Genomic DNA, 21,551 nt, shown 5'->3' with positions numbered 1-21,551 from the left:
CTATTAGAATCAGGACGAAACAGGGAGCTTTGAGATGTGGAATACCATTAACCTGACAAACAGAAGTAAATTCTCAAGAAACAAACTGGGGGCCTTTAGTGGTAACCATGGTATACCGAAGTCCCTCAGTTGCAAAACTCTTAAAGCGGAAATAGTGGCCACCACGGATGTGGACGGACAATGCACCATGGCATTGTCAACCACTACAATGCGCCAGTAGTGATTTAGGAAGGGTCCAGCAAAATCGGCACGTAGACACTCCCACGGGCACTGTGGCATCGGCCTGGGGCAAAAAGCAACCCGCAGTGCCACCTGTTGCTGAACACAGTGTGCGCAAGCAGCGATAAGTCGCATAATGTCTCCATCTATGCACGGTGGATACACATGTCAGCGAGCCAAAGCTTTGGTGCAAGAGGTCCCCCAATGACCAACATGCAGAAGCCGCAGAACAGGAAGCAGGAATCACAAGCTGGGGAGCAGCATCCCCCATAGGTAACAAAGGAATGCCGTCAAATGGCCCAGGGGTTTTTCCAGCCACTGGAACTGCACAAAAGAGAGGAAGTGACTATGTACAGGATCCATGGTGACAGTCGATGCTATCGTGGCATTAATGACAGGAAAACAGTTGATCGCGTTTGGTTCTCAGTTTCAATCTGCCCTGTGTCAGACCACTTCCAAACATTAGCATCTCTTGTCGCTTACAGATGTCTTGCAGCATGCTTTTGGCATGGTGTTGATTCACAAATATGTGGACGGGTCTGAACGACACATTGTTCACGCTTCTAAGACTTTAAATCTACTCAGCAGCCATATTCTCAGATTGAAAAACAGGCTTTAGTGGTTGTGTTCGCCCTCAAGAAATTTCATTTATTCTTGTATGGTTCTTAGTTCCATTTAATTATGGATCACAAGCCTTTGGTTGCTCTTTTCAACCCTTCACCTTCTGTATCCAACAAGGCAGTGCATCGTTTACAGTATGGGCTCTCTTCCTCTCCCATTATCACTATTAGATAAATTAGCAGCCGAAGGCACAACATGCCAGTGCCAATGCCTTGTCTCACCTTCCAGTCGCTCGGACTCAATGTTTGAGCATGATGAGTTGCTCTGTTTCTATTTAGATACTGAGAACCAAACGTGATCAACGGTTTTCCTGTCATTAATGCCACAATAGCATCGACTGTCACCATGGATCCTGTACATAGACCTCATCAGTATGGTGGAAACATCCACTTGCAGTGTATACAAAATGGCAATAATGTTACAACTACAAACACATAAAAATAAGAAAAGATACAAGAATGTCTCACTCCAACAATAAAATGAAACTAATGAGACAACCGTGGTAAACAGGAAGTTTAGGGTGAGAACGAAGCTAAACATATGAAAATACAAAACACCACACCATCCCAAAACAAATATTTTAAAAAAGAATTCTCAACTTACAACATAATGCTACAGCCACAAAGCCAACAGCAATTGTACGCTTCACTCTACCTACAAAGCTCAAATGAAGCATACAATACCAAAAAATCAATATCTGCAATTCTGAAAAGCAGAATCAAACATTTCCCTTGACTTATACAGCTCAAATGAAACCCTCAATACCAAGAAACCCACACCTACAGCTCCGAAAAGTGAAATTGGACATCTACCTTGACCTATATAGGCCTAGCTCAAATGCAGCTCTCGATATCTACTGGCACACCATAAAAATAAATTGAATGAATGAATAAATAAATAAAACACAAACTTCACACACCTATTCAACTCACAAAACCCAAAAACCCCATACTCACCAGATCAATTAAAACAGAACTGAAATAATGTGCGTGCGCCCCCCCCCCCCCCCACACACACACACACACACAAACAATGGCAAACACCAAACTAATCACACCTAACAAACATGCCAAACACCCAGGAGAGAAAAGCCCATAACTCACTGAAAACAATGAAAACACTTCCAATTACATGTTATAGACTCAAATAAACCCAAGTTACCACAGCAACGACCAAGACTCAAATGAACACACTACCACACATTAAACTGAGCACATCAACATCTATCACTGGAGAGTGCCATCAAACTAAACAACATGACATCTACCAATACAACCAACTCAAAAACACCACACCACTACATCACGGGTAAAAGCAGACATGTGGAATCAGACGCTTCCAATGACCTCCTAACAAAGGTTGAAACAGGCAAGATTCAGAATTATTATGGTGTGGTAGCCTAATTAGGAATAACCGAAATAATGTTGAAGCAATGAGAAGAGATACAGTCCTGGAATGTTTTAACCGTGTATCTGTATGGTAATGGACATTAGTGTCTTGTATGTAAAACAAATTCACTTTTCCTCAAAAATACATTTTTTTTAAATTTCCGAGGCACTTTTCTCAAAAAAAGACTGATAATGGCATCAGACTTTCAGTGCCTCTTGTTAATAAAAGAATGATTGATTAAAATGGGGCCTATAGTGAGAACAAGAACAAAAAAAATGGTTCAAATGGCTCTGATCACTATAGAACTTAACATCTGTGGTTGTCAGTCCCCTAGAACTTAGAACTACTTAAACCTAACTAACCTAAGGACATCACACACATCCATGCTCTAGGCAGGATTCGAACCTGCGACCGCAGCGGAGAACAAGAACAAATTTACAAGTTATTTATAAGAAATATAACTTATTGTCTTTCACAACAACAAAAATATTACTCATAACGAAAAATTACAGTAACAAATCTTTATCTGATTTGCAGATGATGTTTCTTCAGAAATTGTACCTGAAGTTTGTTCATCTTAATATTGATTTCCTATGGAACGTTCCTTCGTGACTGTGTCACCTAAAGCGAGAAATCAAGCAGATCTCTACATGCCACTCCGGTGTAGGGAATGTGAAGACAGAAACTAATGACAGAACCATTTAAGCAATCATTCGAGTCAACCTAAACCTAACATTACCAGATGTTACATTCACTTGGTAACATAACAATGAGGCATGAGACACCATAAATGCACATACAGTAGCGAAATTGACACACTATTTCTATTGCATCTATATAATTTTTTGAAATGCAAACTGTGGTCACAGACTGACTGGTCGGATAGTCCAAGGTTTAGCTCAGGTTGAGAAGTGACTGAGTGAGTGACTGACTGACCAAGGCATTAATCTGACAATGTGGATTTCGACGAATGAGTTTCTATGGATTTTTGTCTTGGTTACGTCTTGAAAAATCAAATGAACACAAAAATAAACATTATATTCCTACTCATATTTTATTGCGAAAACTTATTGCATATCCAGTGCATTACGAGTTTACACTGACAAAAAAAAAAAAAAAAAAAAAAAAAAAGAGTATATACGTACCTCACCCAAGAATATGGTATTCAAAAGCTCATCCACATTTTCATCACTTTTCATCATGTTTGACTTGGTACTTGTTATTTTTACAATTTTAGCCTTTCATTCCGTACGATCTTTAGTATTATGCTCATTTCTTTAACATTATTTACTGACAAAATTAATAATTTTATATTTAAGTTCGAAGAAATCGCACAAACTCTTAAGTACCATTTGTTAATATCGGTTCTTTTCCCATTTTAAACATAAACAACATTCGACACTGTTACTATTTCACGTTTCGCGGCAGTACGTACTACAGCTGTTCTTGCAAATGACTACATTTGTCTAGTATCATCTTTGCTGCACGACAATTGTTTGACTTTGTTACTCTGTTATCTTTGCGAAAGTTCAGTGTTTTTATGTTCTCAGAGCGGTTTGTTTACATTTCTTCGAAGCCCATACTGTGTTGTGATTACTAAAGTATGGCAGCTATAAGAAAACTGCTGTCTGTGCATCATATTCTCCGAAACGGCGACCTACTAGCAATAACCCAGCGTAAGTTCTAAAGCAGGCCACTTTTGTCTTGATTGTGCCGATTTTCAGTTTTCTTGCCGTAGGGTTGAATAAGTAATAAAGAAAGAGAAGTCACCTGTCAACAATAAAACATAAGAGAGAAACAAAAGATAGAACCTCCGGTGCAGGACAGTAAAGACACTTTTTGTGACTTTACCGTAATACATGATACGCCCTCTTTCAAGCAAGAAAGCTTTGTCGATGTCATTAAATACGAACCACATATTGAGATTGGGTGAGTCTAAGAGAAAAAATAAGCTGTGGCCTTTTCAAAGGAACAGTCGATGCATTCGGCAGAAGGGACGTAGGAGAAGTATGGGAAGTATAGATCTGAAGAGCTCCATGCGCAAATTTGAATACCGGCCCCAGAAATGGAACGCAAATGCCTTTAATCGCGAAGCCACGCTCTTTATATTTTTTCGATTGTTATATATGCCCATGTATTTTCCTGTAGATCATGTTTTATTTTTCCGTTCCAGCTGTGAAGAGGAGGTGAACCATTTTAATACAGTGCCTCTGATTTATTTATTTTTGTTCCTTCATCCAATGATCATGTCACAGTTAGGCCTATATAGTATTTGTCGAGGTAAAAAGGTGTCTATCTTTGGGCAAAAAATTACACAAATCATACATAACATGCTTTAAGAGAATAGGACAGAGATCTTATGGGGATAACACAGATGGTCAGCCGTTGCCTGTCCGGAGGAACATCTCAGTATTTGCCTAAGCAAGCTAGGAAAACTGAAAAACCCACTGATACTTTTCCTACAGTATTTCGTGGTCCACAATTTCATATTCCTTTCCAAAGTCTTTCATAAGTAGCTACAACTTGTGTGGTATTTTGTAGATCTTAGATGGTAATTTAGGTAATCAGAGGGCTGTTGTTTTTGTCAAAAAATTTTGGTAACCTGTAATACATTATTTTTTTGTGATACTCCCAGAGCGTGATAATGAGAGTATCTGTAGTTTTCTAGATTTGATTTGGCACCTGTCTTGTGAAGTTTTGCCATTTTGGTAATTTGTACATGGTCAGGGAATGTGCTTGTCAGAAAATGTGAATTTACTATATCTCATAGAGGTACTGAAATGTATGTAATGCACTGCTTTTTAGGATAATCTGTAAAGTCAGTGCTAGAAGTCATTTTCTTAATTTTTTTTTTTGTATTTCAATGTTGTTTTATTTGGAATTATCAGTATGTAGAATAAAGAGATGCAAAGTGTACTTTGCATGTCCCATGTGATGTTAGTCCCCCTCTGCTCTGAAATCTTGTTTATGGTGACTGACAAATCAGTAGTCTAGCCCAAACCATAGGCTATGTTAGAAGACTACAACTTTGTTTACTGTTGGGGAGCCCAGTGAATCTGAAATTGAAATAATGGCTTTGGAAACTTGTTAATCTGTAGCTTAGCATGATGTCATTTTCATGTACAGTATTTAATGTGCTTCACATATTTAATACACTTTTTGTTATAAAAATTAAAACTTGCATAAATTCAGAAAAAAATCTATTAGACAAATAACATATCACCAATGATTATTTTGGTGCATAATGTATTTTACATCAGGCAGTCTGTTGTACATAATCCACTATAGCTCAAGAGGAATTTTTATGTATGTAATTACAATACCATTACAGAAGCATCTGTTTCCACCTTTCTGCTTTGACCAATGACATCATCAATATGATGGAAAACTGCTATTTCAAGTGTACACACAATGATAATGACATCACTACATACAAATGCCAACAAATGTGGACAAAAATAAAAATGAGACAATAACATTGCACTCCAAAAATAAAATGAAACTAACTCTATAACCATGGAAAATTGGGAGTGTACAGCAACAACAACACTGCACCATCCCAAAACAAATACTATAAAAAAAATGGAAATTACAACTTCCTGCTACACCAACAAAACTATAGGAATTCTACATTTTCCTTGAGATTTGAGATATGCAGCTCAACCAAAAAAAAAAAAAAAAACCAACATCTATAACACCAAAAAGTGGAATTGGACATTTAACTTTACCTCTATCACTCAACTGCATATAAGGATACCAAAAAAACCAGCTCCTACAACTCCGAAAAGTGGAACCAAAACCTCAACAACTCAAAAATCCAAATACCTGTACACTACAGCAATTAAAACACAGCTGACCAATTATAAATATGCAACACAAAACGTCACAACTACTATAGAAGAAAACCAAAACAAAAATTCCTTACCAACAAAAGCTTCTGGCAATACCACCTAGGTTGTGCTCCCCTCATCCCAACACACACACACACACACACACACACACACACACACACACACACACACACACACACTCAAAATATGTCCCATGTCCCTGGTCTGAGACACTGGAACTCTTGTCAACCTCATGTTGTTGCCACAAATGTGACAACATATTCAGCAATAAGACCGAGCATCTGCAGAAACTATATGTCAGACATCATATTGTCAACTATGTTAGAACCTAATGATACACTTGTGAGCTTCACTGTCATATCCATAACTAATAAAAAGCAGTAAAAAAATTAGGCTTGTTTCTGCACAACTACGTCCAAATCCATCACTAGAGGGCCCGATAAAATACAGCAACATGACATCTACAAACACAACAAATTTAAAAACTCTGCGCCATAGTGACATCACATACACCACCACCATCATGTCACAGGTCAAAGCAGGAGTGGAATCAGACACTTCAATTGACCCGGAAAAATGACATTCACTACTCCATATTAAAACTCTCTTTAGCACAAAAAGGGGCGCAATGACGCAACAAAAAATTTTGATTACTGACCCAGTGAAATAAAATTTCTGGCAGACAGAAAGGTAAGGCCTGAAAACAAACTGAAAAAGTTTTTCCTTGACAACTCGTCATATTCAGTAGAAGAATTTCTGTTGTTGTAGTGTGTAAAAAGTGGTGAATAGGAATTACTAACTTACATCTGTATACATTAAGAAAAAATGTTCAGCGTGTGGCCACATTTACAAATTAATTTGTAATGTAAAATGACTGGTTCAGCATTATTAGATTTATTGTTCAAAGTAATCCATGGGACATGAACCTAAGTTGCTATAAATGTGTATTGTACATAACCTATAAAAATGTCAGGTGGCACTACTACGTAATCATTATTATTATTATTATTATTATGTACCTGCTCATGTCGCCATGTTTGGGTTTCTTCTCATTTCAGTCTCGTACGGATATGTATGTTGTAACCATAGAGCAGACCGATGACATAGTTACCACTTCTTTATTTGTTTAGGACAAGTTCTGGACTCTAGTTATTATAAGTATAATGTCATGTGTGGATCAACTCTTAATTATCCTTTTAAGGCACTTTGAATAAAGCACAGTTGCTGCTTGGGTGCATGTTACACCTTTGGTGGTACAGAGCTTTACCACATACACTTAATCGAAATAACCTTCCTTAAAAATTCCTATAAATGCAACCATGCTGCTTATCTCAAAAAGTGTAGAAGTTCCCTTAGTACAAAAGTTTTAAGAACCAGATCACTACTGCTCCTAAGAAGAGTATACAAAACATACAAAGCTATATTTACATATTAACCTACTTAAGTCAGTGTAGGCAACAAAATATCCCTTGTTATTAGGCTAGTTTCCTCGTCAGACACTTGTGAGATGCATTAGAGCTTTTGGAGGTAAGTAATGCATTTATTGTTTATGTGATAGCTACCAAACTGAAGGAGTTAAGTGTTTTGAACAGTTAACAACCTTTTGTTGTTGGTCATTCTATTATTAATTACTTATTGTTCCATGCATGAAGACTAGCATACAACACCCGGATGCTTGTATCTTTGTTATTCAGTTATTGACTTAGCATACAGACTAAATCATCAAAGTTGATATGTTCATTTACTTCGCTACTTTGGAGGATACCTCGAAACCAACAGTATCTGGCTTCTGTAGTTACTGTCAAAATGCTCCTCTTTTCTTGAGAAAAATGCTCCCAGACAACAATTTAACTTTCTGCAGCAGTGATGTCCCTATATGCACAATTTTTCCATTATTCCCATTTAGGCATAGGTCATCCTTTTTCTGTAGGTCCACTATCCTATTCACCACACCACACATATATGTAAATTAGGGTACAGTGTCCTGTTTAATACTACCTACAACTCTACCTTCTTCTTCTCCTCTAAATATTCTGAAGTAATATACTCCTGTTGTATTCTGAATCCATACATGGTTTCTGAGCTTCCTTGTATGATATATTCATTGTACCCCTCTGTACATAATCGCTTCTTACCAACCTATGTGCTGTTGTAACTCTGTATGCACTCATGTACAAGGTGTTCTAATAATACACAGCAGTATTTCACATTGAGGTTCAGCACATGTAGGAGACATGGAAGTCGGTTACCTAGTTCGTGAGAAACACCAGTTGATTTTCACAATGATGCACCCAGTTTACTACCACATGAGATGTGTTCAAAATGCCCACCGTCTGCGAGTATGCAGTCTTCATGTCATCACAGTAAGGTACAAACATGAGCACCATCAAAGACTGTGCTACCACATTAGTAACTTGAGAAAATAAGGCCAAAATTTACCCCCAAGCAGTAGCAGAAGTAAAATTAGAGAATAAGGTGCATTCTTCAATTTCTGCATGTTGAATATAAAATTCTATGGATTACCTAGACAGCAAATAATATATGGAGATGGAGGAAGAGGTTGACATGCCAAGAATTAGGGTTGTAATGGAGAAAAGAGACCCATTTGTAATGTAGAATGACAGTGGTTTGAAACAGCTGTTTGCGTTACATAAGGCATCTTTTGAGTTACAGTTTGGTATGCTGGAGCTGTTACTGCAGCATAGTAATGACAGGAAGTGTTCTGTTTCCAAGGCTGAAACTTCTTTGTGCACTGTGGATCATTCCCACTGGTACTTATCAAATTTGTAGCATGGGATCTGATTAACACCCATTGTACTACTGCTGAAAGATCTTTTAACAGTGTGATAAACCATTTAATTGCCTTAAAGCTATTTTGTGTCCATGCCACAGAACCAAAATAATATATCAAGGAACAAAAGGGAATTCTATGGAATTGTGAGATTCCCCATAGTCATAGGGGCCATAAATTGTGTACTTATATCCTTACTTCATCCTTCTGGGACACAACCAGAAATACACTGAAGAGCCAAAGGAACTGGTACACCCGCCTAATATCCTATAGGGCCGCTGCAAGATGCAGAACTGCCGCAACACAACGCGGCTTGGACTCGACTAATGTCTTCAGTAGTACTGGAGGGAATTGAAACCGTGGATCCTACAGGGCTGTCCATAAATCTTTAAGTGTATGAGGGGGTGGAGATCTCTTCTGAACGGCATGTTGCAGGGCATCCCAGATATGTTCAATTATGTTCATGTCTGGGGAGTTTGCTGACCAGCAGAAGTGTTTAAAATCGGAAGTGTGTTCCCAAAACCATTCTGCGGCAATTCTAGACATGTGGGGTGCCGCATTGTCCTGCTGCGATTGTCCAAGTTCGTCGGATTGCAAAGTGGATGTGAATAGATGCAAGTGATCAGGCAGGATGCATACATACGTGTCACCTGTCAGAGTTGTATCTAGACATATCAGGGGTCCCATATCACTCCAACTGCAGACCCCCCACACCATTACAGAGCCTCCACCAGCTTGAACAGTCCCCTGCTGACATGCAGGGTCCATGGATTCATGAGGTTGTTTCCATCTGTTCGATACAATTTGATATGAGACTTGTCCAACCAGTCAACATGTTTCGAGTGATCGGTAGTCCAATGTCGATGTTGCCGGACCCAGGCAAGTTGTAAAGCTTTGTGTCATGCAGTCATCAAGAGTACATGAGTGGGCATTCGGCTGCAAAAGCCTGTATCGATGATGTTTCATTGAATGTTTCACACGCTGACACTTTTTGATTGCCCAGCATTGAAATCTGCAGCTATTTTTGGAAGAGTTGGACTTTTGTCACATTGAACGATTTTCTTCAGTTGTTGTTGGTCCCGTTCTTGCACGGTCTTTTTCCGGCTGCAGCAGTGTTGTAGATTTGATGTTTTATCAGATTCCTGATATTCACAGTAACTTGTGAAATTGTTGTAGGCCTATGGGAAAATCTCCACTTCATCACTGCCTCAGAGATGCTGTGTTTCATCACTCATGCACTCATTATACCACCACATTCAGACTTACTTAAATCTTAATAACCTGCCAATTTAGCACCAGACACTTGTTGTCTTATATAGGCGTTATCGACCGCAGCACCATATTCTGCCTGTTTTCATGTCTCTATTTGAATATGCATGCCTATACCAGATTCTTTGGCACTTCAATGCATATAGATATTGCAAGATTTTCTTTTCTATCAATAAATAAAACATCTGTGATGCCAGTATAAAGATTTTGAACATGGTGAACCATTGATTGGGTTCCACACATGATGCATGTCTTTGGGACAATACTAGAGCTGCCGCAGAATTTGAAAATTGAGAATATAATGGGTTACTTGTTGGAGATAGTGGAAATTCTCTCTCCAACCATCTTATGACTCCTGTGTTTTGACCCCTACACAGGAGCCGTAACACACTACAACAGACTCCATGTTGCTACCAGATGTGTAATAGTGTGTACATTCAGTGTGTGGAAGAACTGTTTCCAACTTCTCACTATAACAGTGTGACATTAATGAAACAAGTGTGGAAATGTTATTGTGGCTGCTGCAGTCCTGCACAACTTTGTAATAGAATTTACCTACTTTTCTAGTAAAATAACAAGTTGGTGTAAAGAATTTTCCTTCTTAAATGAATAAATAAGGCACTGAATTGTCACTACTGAAGTGAAATGTGACACATTTTATTTATGGAGATTTTATAGTTAAATTTCACTCTTTCTTTCATTTTTTCAATTTGTCGATTAACATTTTCATTCTGCTTATTACCTCAGTGTACAAAGTTACACAATAAAAAAGTCTGCATTATTCTTAAGAAATACTAGATGTCTGCTTTTATAATTTTGCTAATACAAATAAATATTAGAATGTAGTAATTAGAAAAATTAAATGTACTGATCCTGAAATAGTAAACACAAATATTATGTCATGTGAAAAACAATAACATATTAACAATTGAAAAAAAGCGAGTAAAATATGCATATAAAATATACATTAATTTACAAAAACCTAAATTTCTCTAGCAAAATGCCTAAAGAACCAGAACATGAAGTTTGCTCCATTTCCTTCTTGAACTCATTCATAACTTCAGTTTTAAGGTTAAGCTCTTCTTCCATAATTTCCCTTTGTCTTTCAATTAACAACCTTTTCGCATTGTATTTCTCTTGTATTAAACACATTTTAAATGAGTAATCTCATCTGCTTTTTCCAAGAACTCCCTGTTCTTACCTACAACCACATGTTCTCTGCCTTTTTAGATGGGTGCATCTTCTGATAAGCTCTAACTATTGAATGCAAGCAAGGGTTCATGACTGTGGGATAACGTTTCATCTTCATCAGGTTTGTTGCCATCTTCAGAGTAGTTATCATCGTTGATGTTACTTGAAAGGACCACATTGTCTTCAGTTGTGTCATCGTCATTAACTCCAGTTATTCCTTCGAAAACTTGGGGAACATATCAGCAACTATTTGGCTCCTATCATGTATTTTAGCCTCAGATACTCCATTGCCAGTATGAAATTGTTCTTGATAAAATTTAGCTTTCATTTTTGTCGCTTTGCTTTCATGTTCTTCCAAATTACTTTAAGTTGCTCTTTTTTCCCAAGCATCCCTTTTCCAAATGTGAGGTCTGCCAGTTATGCAAAACACCGTTTTTCTCAGTACCCAAACATGTTTCAGCACCACTGTGCCATCATCAGTGGGTTTTTGTTTTTATTTATTCTGCAATGTGAATATTTTTGTTAAATGATTATAAAATTATGTGCAGTTTTAGTTCAAACAACAGATCGTTTCTTTTTGTAAATACCTTTACATTTGGTGAGCATGAATTTTCTGGATCACTTTTGTGTTAATTATTACAGGTAGCTTGTCATCTGCAACCAAACGACGTTGGTGAGAAAGTTTTTTGCTGGGAGTTAACCTGTCTTCTAGAATGTAATTTAGTCTTTTGCGATGTTTTCGCGCCTATTTTCATATTTACTTATGTTTTCATGTGGCAAACACTTCCATTCTTCGCATCATGCTGAGATGTTGTGATGCATACGTAACTATAACAAGTATTTTCCACAAATAATGTAGTAAAACACTTTTCTCTACACCAGAACACAATGTGATTGTGGTTTGTTATGTGTCCCAGTCCAGTCAGTGTTCATTTGTTCACCAGAGAGTTCGTCACCAAATTTGAATTTTATTTGCATTTTATCTTTGTGTGTGTGTGTGTGTGTGTGTGTGTGTGTGTGAAGATCTGTTGTTTTAACTAAAAATGCACATAATTTTATAATCATTTAACAAAATGTTCACATTGCAGAATAAATAAAAACAAAAACCCACTGATGATGGCACAGTGGTGCCAAAACATGTTTGGGTACTGAGAAAAACAATGTTTTGCGTAACTGGCTGACCTCACATCCCAAAATTTTAACTGCAAACATGGCCAGTACAAGGAGCTGAAAATAAAAAAAAATGGACATCCTTTTTCCTTTTTAAAAATTTGAGATCGTTCTTGAGATTTAGTAGTAGTTATGGACTTTTTCTTATTTCAGCAAACCACTCTTTTTTTAATTGTCTGGTATGTTTTTTAATGTTTCGTAACACTTAAATTGTCCTTGCTTCCTTCCATGTTCCTGTTATCTCATGTATCACATTGTAAAAATATTTTATCAGTTGCTGCTTAAATTAACATGTGTCACTCACCAATAATGGACAGTGGTGACTGTAGATAGGGAAGGTAAGGACTGAACAATAGATTTATCCATTAATAGCACGTTCCTTTTTCATGATACACAAATATTATCATTAATACAATATTATTCAGCTTTTTTTAATTTTAATAATCCTTTCTAACATTAATTACAACACAATATTACTTTCAACAGGTGTTGCAATAATGTCTGCCAACTATCAATAGTTTGCAAGAAGAAATGAAAACAGGAGCCTGTGGTGTGCAGAAATGGCTTACCACTTTAGTAAAAAGGTGTTACTATTTTAGTTACAACTAAAGAAGTAAATAGAAATTGAGCTCTCCAACAGTTATTTAGGGTATATTACTACAGAAATAATTTACTAAAGTAGTCCAGACTAAAGAAATAAGAGTTACTACAAGAATAAGTTATACTAGTTTCGTGCTCACCACCCTAAGTTAGGGGAGTATGGGGGCCAAGCAATTGGTCCACCTCTAACCATGCAGCAATTAGCATAATGATGAATCAAGTGTTGGTGAATAAGAACACTAAAATGGACAGAGGCACCATTGTGCACGAAGTGCATCTGTTACCGGAGTTGTAGTGAAAGATCTTCCAATACAGGAGGCAGCCTTCTGCATGAGAACCATCTGTACCTCTGCCCATTCGGATGTTGTGGAAATATAGACGGTCCTGTCAAGTGGACCTTGATAATTCCTGCCCAGATGTTGATGGTGAACCTTTGTTGATGGGTAATTTCTACCGTTGCATGTGGATTGACATATGCCTGTCCACTCATGCTGATTATGGAAAGTTTGGGTGCCATCGCAAGTGAATGTTGTCTCACCCATCCCTAACATCATTGCTGTAAAAGCAAGCCTCATGCCACATTGTTGGATAAACCATTGACAAAACACGTCTTACAGGAAAATCTGGAGGAACCAATTCGTGAATCCGCTATAGGTGGCTTTTACCCACACAGGTATCACAGTATTGTAAGGGACCTGCAGCTGATGACCTAAGTGCCAATTGCTGATTTGTGGCCTATGTTTTGCAGCATCAACAATAATGCCCTCATTTGTGGGCATGACGTGTTGTTACTGTCCTCTTGTTCCAAGTAAAGGTGTGAAACTACGAAGCTTTTTGAACCAGTCGTATACAATCTTTCACTCCCTGTATTTTACCTCTGCTGCCTTCAGAATTTCGAAGGGTGTATTGCAGTTGACATTGTCAAATGTTTTCTCCAAATCTACAAAAGCTATGAACATAGTTTTGCCGTTTCTTAATCTATCTTGTAAGATAAGTCACAGGGTCTCATATCTCTTATCTTCATCTATGTCCTCTTCCCTTTTTATAATACTGTTGTAAAGTTCACTTCGCTTGTATGGTCCCTCTGTATACACGTCCCACCTTTTCTTCATGTCACCTGAGAAAAAACTGGTATAGTTTTGCATTTTTTTACAGTGGTAAGGGGCAGTATCATGAAGAATGTAATGAAAAATCCTGTCCTGTGGGATGTGAGTGTGGGGGTGGAGCCATGTGAAGGTCGCTTTTTTATGTTTTCTTGAATTTCTCAAAAATTTGGCATCTAGTGAAAATGTTTACCAGTACAGAGTTAATTTACAGTAAATTTCCTGCAAAAAGGTTCAATTCTCTTTTTCTTGAGGAGTGATGGTTTCCATGTTGCAGGGGATGGAAAAATTGCAGATTATTAAAAATATTTTTAATGGTGTAAATTTAAGATGCATTGTAAAATAATATGTGTTAAGAACAAATATTAAATGGCTGTAACACATCTAAGTGCAATAGAATAATGGCTCGCAGTAACTTCCCTGACAACGCATTTCTCTATTACACAACAAAATAAAACTGTTGTCCACAGTATTAGTTAGACTGAGCTCAGTTGTCAGTTGGAATATGTATTTGACATCTACTTTCACATTGTTTTAATATCTAGATGAGAAAATTTGGCTAACATCATTTTCCTTCTGCCTAAAACTGAAGAATTACTTGCTAGTTGAGCTATACATACCTGTACACAGTATAAAAGATTGTTACTCAGCAGTTTGCAGAAATAATAAAACAGTGATATTATGCTATGCACTTCTGCAAAGCTGCAACATTATTGATTCCAAAACTCATGCAGAAAGTTCAAAATATTACATAGATAGATTTCATGCATGCACGCTAAACATGATATTCATTCTTGTTTTTATTACACATTGCTTTCACTTTTCGGGTTTTTAAAGCTAAGTGGATATTGTTAAATAAAAGGAAATGCAAACACTTAGAAGTAAGCATCTGAATTTTGTTAATAATTTTCGTCTTTGAAGCAAGAAACACCAAAGGAGTAAAAAATCCTTTAATTTTATTGTCTCATTTGATAGAGTGTATCTTTTAGAACAAGAATAAAAAAGTGCTACTTGATTATCCTTTTCACTTTCAATGATAGTGCTCTTATCGTGGTTCTCCATATTTGGTTTAAAAAAAAATTGACTACTGCAATTAAAGATTTTTTTTGTGCCCATTTCAAGTCTCATGCTGTTTTAACTTGCACTTTTCTGATCTCTTTGCATAATAATTCACACAAAAATAAAATTTTATCAGTATTCATTGGTAAACAAGGAAGAAATAAATTATTTTATATATTTGAACACCCTGTATTTCTTTTGCATGACATCCAATATCTGTTAAATTCCAAAAACTTTAAGAGGTTGTAAAATCTAAATGGGTTGAGGTAGAGCGGAAATATTTTGCTTCCTTAATTACATTCGTAAAACAAACAAATCAAAATATGAGACAATGAGTGTCAAATCTTTTTGTGTTGATTTGATATGGAATGACCCTTATGCTTAATCTTACAACAATATTAGACAAGTAATGTAAATTAACTGTGACAGTACTATACATGTAATCTAAACTGACACCAAAAGTTAACACAAAACTCAAATCTACCCAATCATTATGAAACTCTGGCAAAATCCCATCACATATATATCTTCCACTAGTTCAGTTGTAATTTTGCCATTAAAAAAAAAAAAACCCTGGATAATTTTCCCCAGATAGACTTAATAACTACCATTTCTGGGGAAAAAGGTGTGTTAATAGCCAATTGCACATCAGGTTGGACAATTAACAGTGGGGGGGGGGGGGGGGGGGGACCAACAGTAGCAAACTACTTGGAAGACCACTATCGGTCATTTTGACGGGTGACGTCTCTCTCTCTCTCTCTCTCTTTCTTTCTTTCTCTCTTCTCTAGTGTTATTTGTTAAGTTAATTCAGTGCTGAGTCTTTAAATGTCACTTGTGTATTATGCTTGCACTACCAATGTGATAAGCTTAAATTTTTCTGTAGAAACTACATTAAACTAAAGAAAGAAGGATCAATATAAAGAATACATTGTAAATACAGTATTAACTGAAACTAAACTTCCAAATGCAAATAAAATAATGTTTTTATCTCTATGACTTGTTCTCAATCAAAGCTCCAAACAGGCCATAAACATATATTTATTAGGAAATATAAAGAAAATTGAGCATAAATCACTGTGGCAGTTATGTGAAAATAACATTTTTTTCCTGTTACATGTTTTCAATTAAAGCCACCATCTTTGTCAAAATGCTGTGCATAGACATACTGAGCACTTCCAACTCATGGACCACATACAAATTTCCTGCACTGCACACACAAATTTTTTTAAATTTTGTTTGAACTTTTGCATCCTCTTATGTGGCAGGTCTTCTGTACTGGTTCCTTACATATTTCAGTGGCCACAGTGAATGTATGAGTAGGATTTTTCCTTGATTGTACATATGAAGAGAAGAGTTCTTCTGCTAATTTAAAAAGAGACAGTTGCCTGCTAACATTTCATTGGCACCCGTTTTGCTTTCACTCTGTCAGAATAAGCTCTTTTCCACTCATACCAAGTTGTTCAGGTATTCCTGGGTTTATCTGTCAGGTCAACTGTGCAGTCGTGACATTTTTGCCTTTTTTTCTGTCTGCTCAGAACCACCTGTAAAGTGGTTGAGCAGCAGGTAGTAGCAACACTAGACAGTCAAATTGTACCACATGATGTCTACTGGATTATATGAGGAGCATCCAACAAGTAAGTTTCCCCTATTAAAAATATATATATATATATATATTACACACAATTTATCATGTTGAACAAATTTTGTTGACATTATGCAGTGGCTCTGTTACTTTTCTACATAATCACCATGTTTTCCCAAGCATTTTTGGTAATGTGACAAAAAGTTTTTCCAAGCCAGTGTTGCACCAGGTCAGGTCCTGTGCTCGTGAACAGCTTCTCTCTGTTGTTGTGACTTCATCATCGGTGTTGGAGTGCTTGCCTCCAAGATGACCCATGAGCTGGGGGGGACATGAGAAAATCATTTGGCAAAATCTGGTGAATATGGAAGATGCAGGAAAACTACCCAGTTGAATTTTCCAAACTCCGACTGGGTTATGTGTGCTGTATGAAGTCAAGCTTTGTTATGAAGGAAGAGAACTTTGCAACACGTAAGTCCAGGCCATTTTATTTTGACAGCAGCTCGCAGATTCCTCAAAACATCACTGTACTTATTTTCATTCATTATGGTGCTACGAGGCAAGTACTAAATGATCAAAACCCACTAACAGTCCCAAAAGATAGTTGCCATAACTTTTCCTGCTAAATTTGTGATCTCTGTCTTTTTGGGGGCACTTTCCCCCAGGTTTTTTCCACATCACACTGTGATATTTTCTCACAGAAGTCAGTGATGGACACAGGTCTCATCCTCAGTCACAAGCCATTTGAAGAGCAGATCTCCCTGTCCCTAATGCATTTCCTGACACACACATTCTGGCCGAATCCACCTGTTGCTGCTGATGGACATCAGTTAGCAAACATTGCACCTGTCGTGCACAAACTTTGTGGTTGTGAAGATGGTCTGTCAGGATCTTTGTGATGTGTGAGTGTTTAATTGCAGCCCCAGGAGGCAGCCACATTTGGACATTATCAGCAGCAATGCGACAGTCTTCCTCGAGAACATTGAAAATTGCAGTAATGGCACCAATGTATGTTGCCATAATCTGCCATCTTCCTCCCTGTGCACTGTTCATAAAGCACATCTTTGTGCCCTTCCACAAACTGTAGACAGTAACACTGAACCATTTGAATTTTTGTACAGCCTTCACCATACACAGAGGTTAACTCGTGATGGGTATTGACAGTGGGTAGTTGTTTCACTGTGAAAAATTGAATAACAGAGCACAGGTCACAAGTGGACATACTTGTAGTGGTAACTAGCAGCATACGGCAAGACAGTGTGGCTTGCATCTAAGCTGGTGTGAGCATTTCAACATGTACCAGTCAAATTTGCCAGCCCTCTTGAGTCACAGGCACAGTTTATTTTGTGGAGAAATAAAATAGGGCAACTTACTGGGCAACCCTCATATTTCATGACTTGAGGGTGGCATTAGTAAGTAGTGTCAAAGCTTTTTTACAACATGGTGATAGTTTCTATGTAGTTCTCCTATCTGTAGAATGTTCATTTTGTCCATTAAATGAGTCAGAATTATGGCTAAACAGAACACAAATTGGCACAAATTATATAAAAAAACCACACACATTTTTAGAGAAGGAACTAAGTGTTTCTATTTTCCTGATCAGTGGGTTTGGGAAAGAACTGTATATTTCCCAACACTCAGTATTTATATTTGAATAATGTTTCCTTTTTTGTCTATATTGTTGAATTGAAGCAAAGCAATGAACAAACTGAAGATTGGTTTAAATAACACAATGCTCTGAAATGTAAAGGGTATGTTCGCAGCTTTGTTGAAGGTATGTTGTTCTTCCTTTGCAGTTACTCTTTTTTTTGTGCTAAATAGTTTTGAAAAGTAAGCAAGAAAAGCTGAAGTTAATGTTCTAGTCAACAAATTTTCTAGGTGCAGTGCATTTCACAAACCAAATGAATGCCTACATATATGATTTTTTTGTTTTCCTTTTTCCACTAGAGAGATCAGTGAAGCGTTGGGTGGCACCAACCTTGCGGGAATTGAAAAAGAGGAAAGACAGACTTGGTCCAGACCCAATACAAAAGCGATCCTCCTTTTTGGAATGGTAAGTTTTCAGTTTTATGCACACTAAACCCCCCCCCACCCCACACACACACGTGTGGAGAGGGGGCAAGAAATAAAGTAGCTGTGCTTATATGTGCAAAAAAATGGGGCTTCACTCAATGAGTAGGCCTACAGATACATATTTATTTATTTGCTGTCCATATAGCTGCCAGTTTTGAGGCAGTGTCATAGCTTTAGTTATATTGAGATACTAAGTTGTACTAATTATACTTCTCTTACTAGTAACAGATAACTGTATGTATTAGTATGAAAAGTGAAGACCATAAATTGTCAGTTTTCTGTTACAAAAACAAGCTTATGGTTATATGAACTGCCAGTTTTACAGTGAGACATTACAGTTTGAAATATTCTGTTGACTAACAGCATTTTGGTATTAATAAGAGCTTCAGTTTATTCTTTAAAGTATTTACATTAGCCATCTTAAAATCAAATGTTAGTTGTTGTAAAAGATTGTCCCTATTATATGGTTTCATAATCAGAATTTACACCAAAGGTACAAACACCAAGAAAAACAACTGCAGCCCAAAATTGGCAATATACTAAATAAGGGATGGTTTTTAAAATATTTTTATTTATTTTTCATTCATGTCAGATGCATGGAAGTAAATCTTTAATTAAGAAAATAGATACATTTCATGTATCACAACAAGCATTTCTTTTCAGCCAATTCTGGACTTCATCCTTTCAATTGGTCTGTGTTTATGCTTTTGCATATGTTATGTATTTGTCATTCTTGCAGCTAAAAATTGTTTTTCAGTGTCCCTATTACTTCATACATAAGTGAACACTTTCTTCTTGCACTATATTTTAACTGTTTACAATACCTGTTTTTAGAGGCCTTTTATTGTATCTGTACGTAAAGCAAAAACAACCTACCACTGCTGCTGTCATACTGTTACTCTATTATTTTTACTATATGGTAGTATGTTCATACAAAATCCTTTCTGTTGTCTAACAAAACTGTTTTATCTGTACCCTATTCATTACTCTTAGAATGTCTTTTACCCCTCCGAAGCAGCAAGAAAGTTATTTGATACTCCTTTTTATGCATATACTTACTGTATTGTTAAAAGACTCTAAACATTCTACATAACACACTCTTTGTGACATGAAGGCTGGGTGTCTGAGGGTGTACAACTGTAGGTTCAGTACATTATCGTTATCATGAACTTGTTTCCTCTTACAGTGAATCAGTAGAGAGAAATACATGAATTCAAATAGGACAGTAGTTTAGGGTCGTGCAGGGCTAGCTAATCTATCAGAAAGGTTTCAGAGAAGTTTGAAGTGCCATGTCTGCAGTTGGAGAAGGTGAAGTGAAGACATCAGGAAACAGATAGCCAAGAGAAGTAGTAGTAGCAGTAGTACTAGTGGTGGTGGTTGTTGTTCAGTTTATTTATCCGCAGGCCTATTTTACAAGGAGATTTGATATGTCTCAGTATTACAATTTAAGAACAAGAAAAATAAAGTAATTCAAATTAAGAGACATTTACAGACTTTGTAGGTTTAGAATGACAAAGATGGGGCAGGCCATGGCCTTAAAGTAGAACCATCCAGGCACGCCTGCAATAATTCCGAGAAATCACCAAAAACTGCAATCAGGATGGCCAGATGAAAACTGGAACCTCCACTCTCCCAAATATAAGACTATTCTATTTAAAACAATGCTGTCTCATTCGGCTTACCTCTAGTGTACAGTACTGTTTTATAAATAAGTTATTAAATAATGATAAAAGGTTACTGCTCCTTTGTTCATTTATTTCTCATTCCAAGTAAGTGTACACACTATACACACATTGTTTCATAACATTACATACACCATCAGCTGATGTCAGGACCATTTTGTGCACAGCAACTTCCCATTTTCCAACCTGAAAAACTGGTCAGCGTCCCTGTACAGTGTCCCTCAAGGAGGCTCACAAATTTTTTGCGAGTATGTGCTTGGCTCTCACAGGGCCCCAGCCTTTGCAGCATTCTTCCCTTTCCCCCTTTCCCTTTCCATCGGAAGGTGTTCTTGGTGCCGAACCTGCTTGGACCTGGTTTATTATTGGGCCTTGAGTTGCTATGTCCAGCGTATTCTACACTTTTTCATTAAATACACACATGGTCCCCATTGTTGGGTTTGACCGTCACCAATTTTCAAAATTCTCCAAAATTCCAAAAAGTGTGGAATGTGCAGGGAAGGTCACCCAGTGCAGTGTGTGCTCCACCTTAGTGCCTTTCCATCTGTGTGTCCTTCCCTAATACAGTAATACACCCAAAACCCTACACAGTAGCCATCCCGTTGTGGAGGGCGTTGTCAAGTACGTGCATGATGGTAACCACCTGACCACTCGGGGATCACGCTGTTGGTTCCTGCGCTGAAAACTCCCCATGCGCGCCAAGGAGTATGTATGACTGGGGCACGGGGACTCTGAGCAATGGATTACTGGCCAGGTAGCCATTGCTGAGGCTGGACAGCACCCATGGGGAGAACCCCCATTCAGAGTGGGTGGCACCATGATAGATCAGCTGCAAAAAAAAGCAGATGAAGTTATCTCCCATTGGTGGCCATATGGATCCAGCAGTCTGTGTGCAGACAGATATGACCCTAAAATGTTCCCTTCCCTGGCTATGCCATGGGAGGAACATAGAGCTAA

At 37.4% G+C, this 21,551-nt stretch overlaps 2 protein-coding genes across 2 annotated transcripts in view; one reads left to right on the top strand and one right to left on the bottom strand.

Moving 5' to 3' along the window:
* The window catches only part of LOC124711271 (nucleolar protein of 40 kDa-like), a 67,045-nt gene extending 63,347 nt beyond the window's left edge, over positions 1-3,698 (bottom strand). Inside the window, exon 1 of the mRNA XM_047241255.1 lies at positions 3,375-3,698. Coding sequence (XP_047097211.1) covers positions 3,375-3,431 — 57 coding nt within the window. The 5' untranslated portion in view covers positions 3,432-3,698. The remainder of the gene's footprint in view (positions 1-3,374) is intronic.
* Positions 3,699-3,744: 46 nt separating this feature from the next.
* The window catches only part of LOC124711270 (39S ribosomal protein L44, mitochondrial), a 49,948-nt gene continuing 32,141 nt past the window's right edge, over positions 3,745-21,551 (top strand). Inside the window, exons 1-2 of the mRNA XM_047241251.1 lie at positions 3,745-3,905; positions 18,790-18,895. Of these exons, the coding sequence (XP_047097207.1) occupies positions 3,833-3,905; positions 18,790-18,895 (179 nt within the window). The 5' untranslated portion in view covers positions 3,745-3,832. The remainder of the gene's footprint in view (positions 3,906-18,789; positions 18,896-21,551) is intronic.

Source organism: Schistocerca piceifrons, chromosome 8 (assembly GCF_021461385.2).
Source record: "Schistocerca piceifrons isolate TAMUIC-IGC-003096 chromosome 8, iqSchPice1.1, whole genome shotgun sequence".
Lineage (NCBI taxonomy): Eukaryota > Metazoa > Arthropoda > Insecta > Orthoptera > Acrididae > Schistocerca > Schistocerca piceifrons.
The sequence above is the reverse complement of the archived record's forward strand: the minus strand, read 5'-3'. Positions and strand labels throughout refer to the sequence as shown.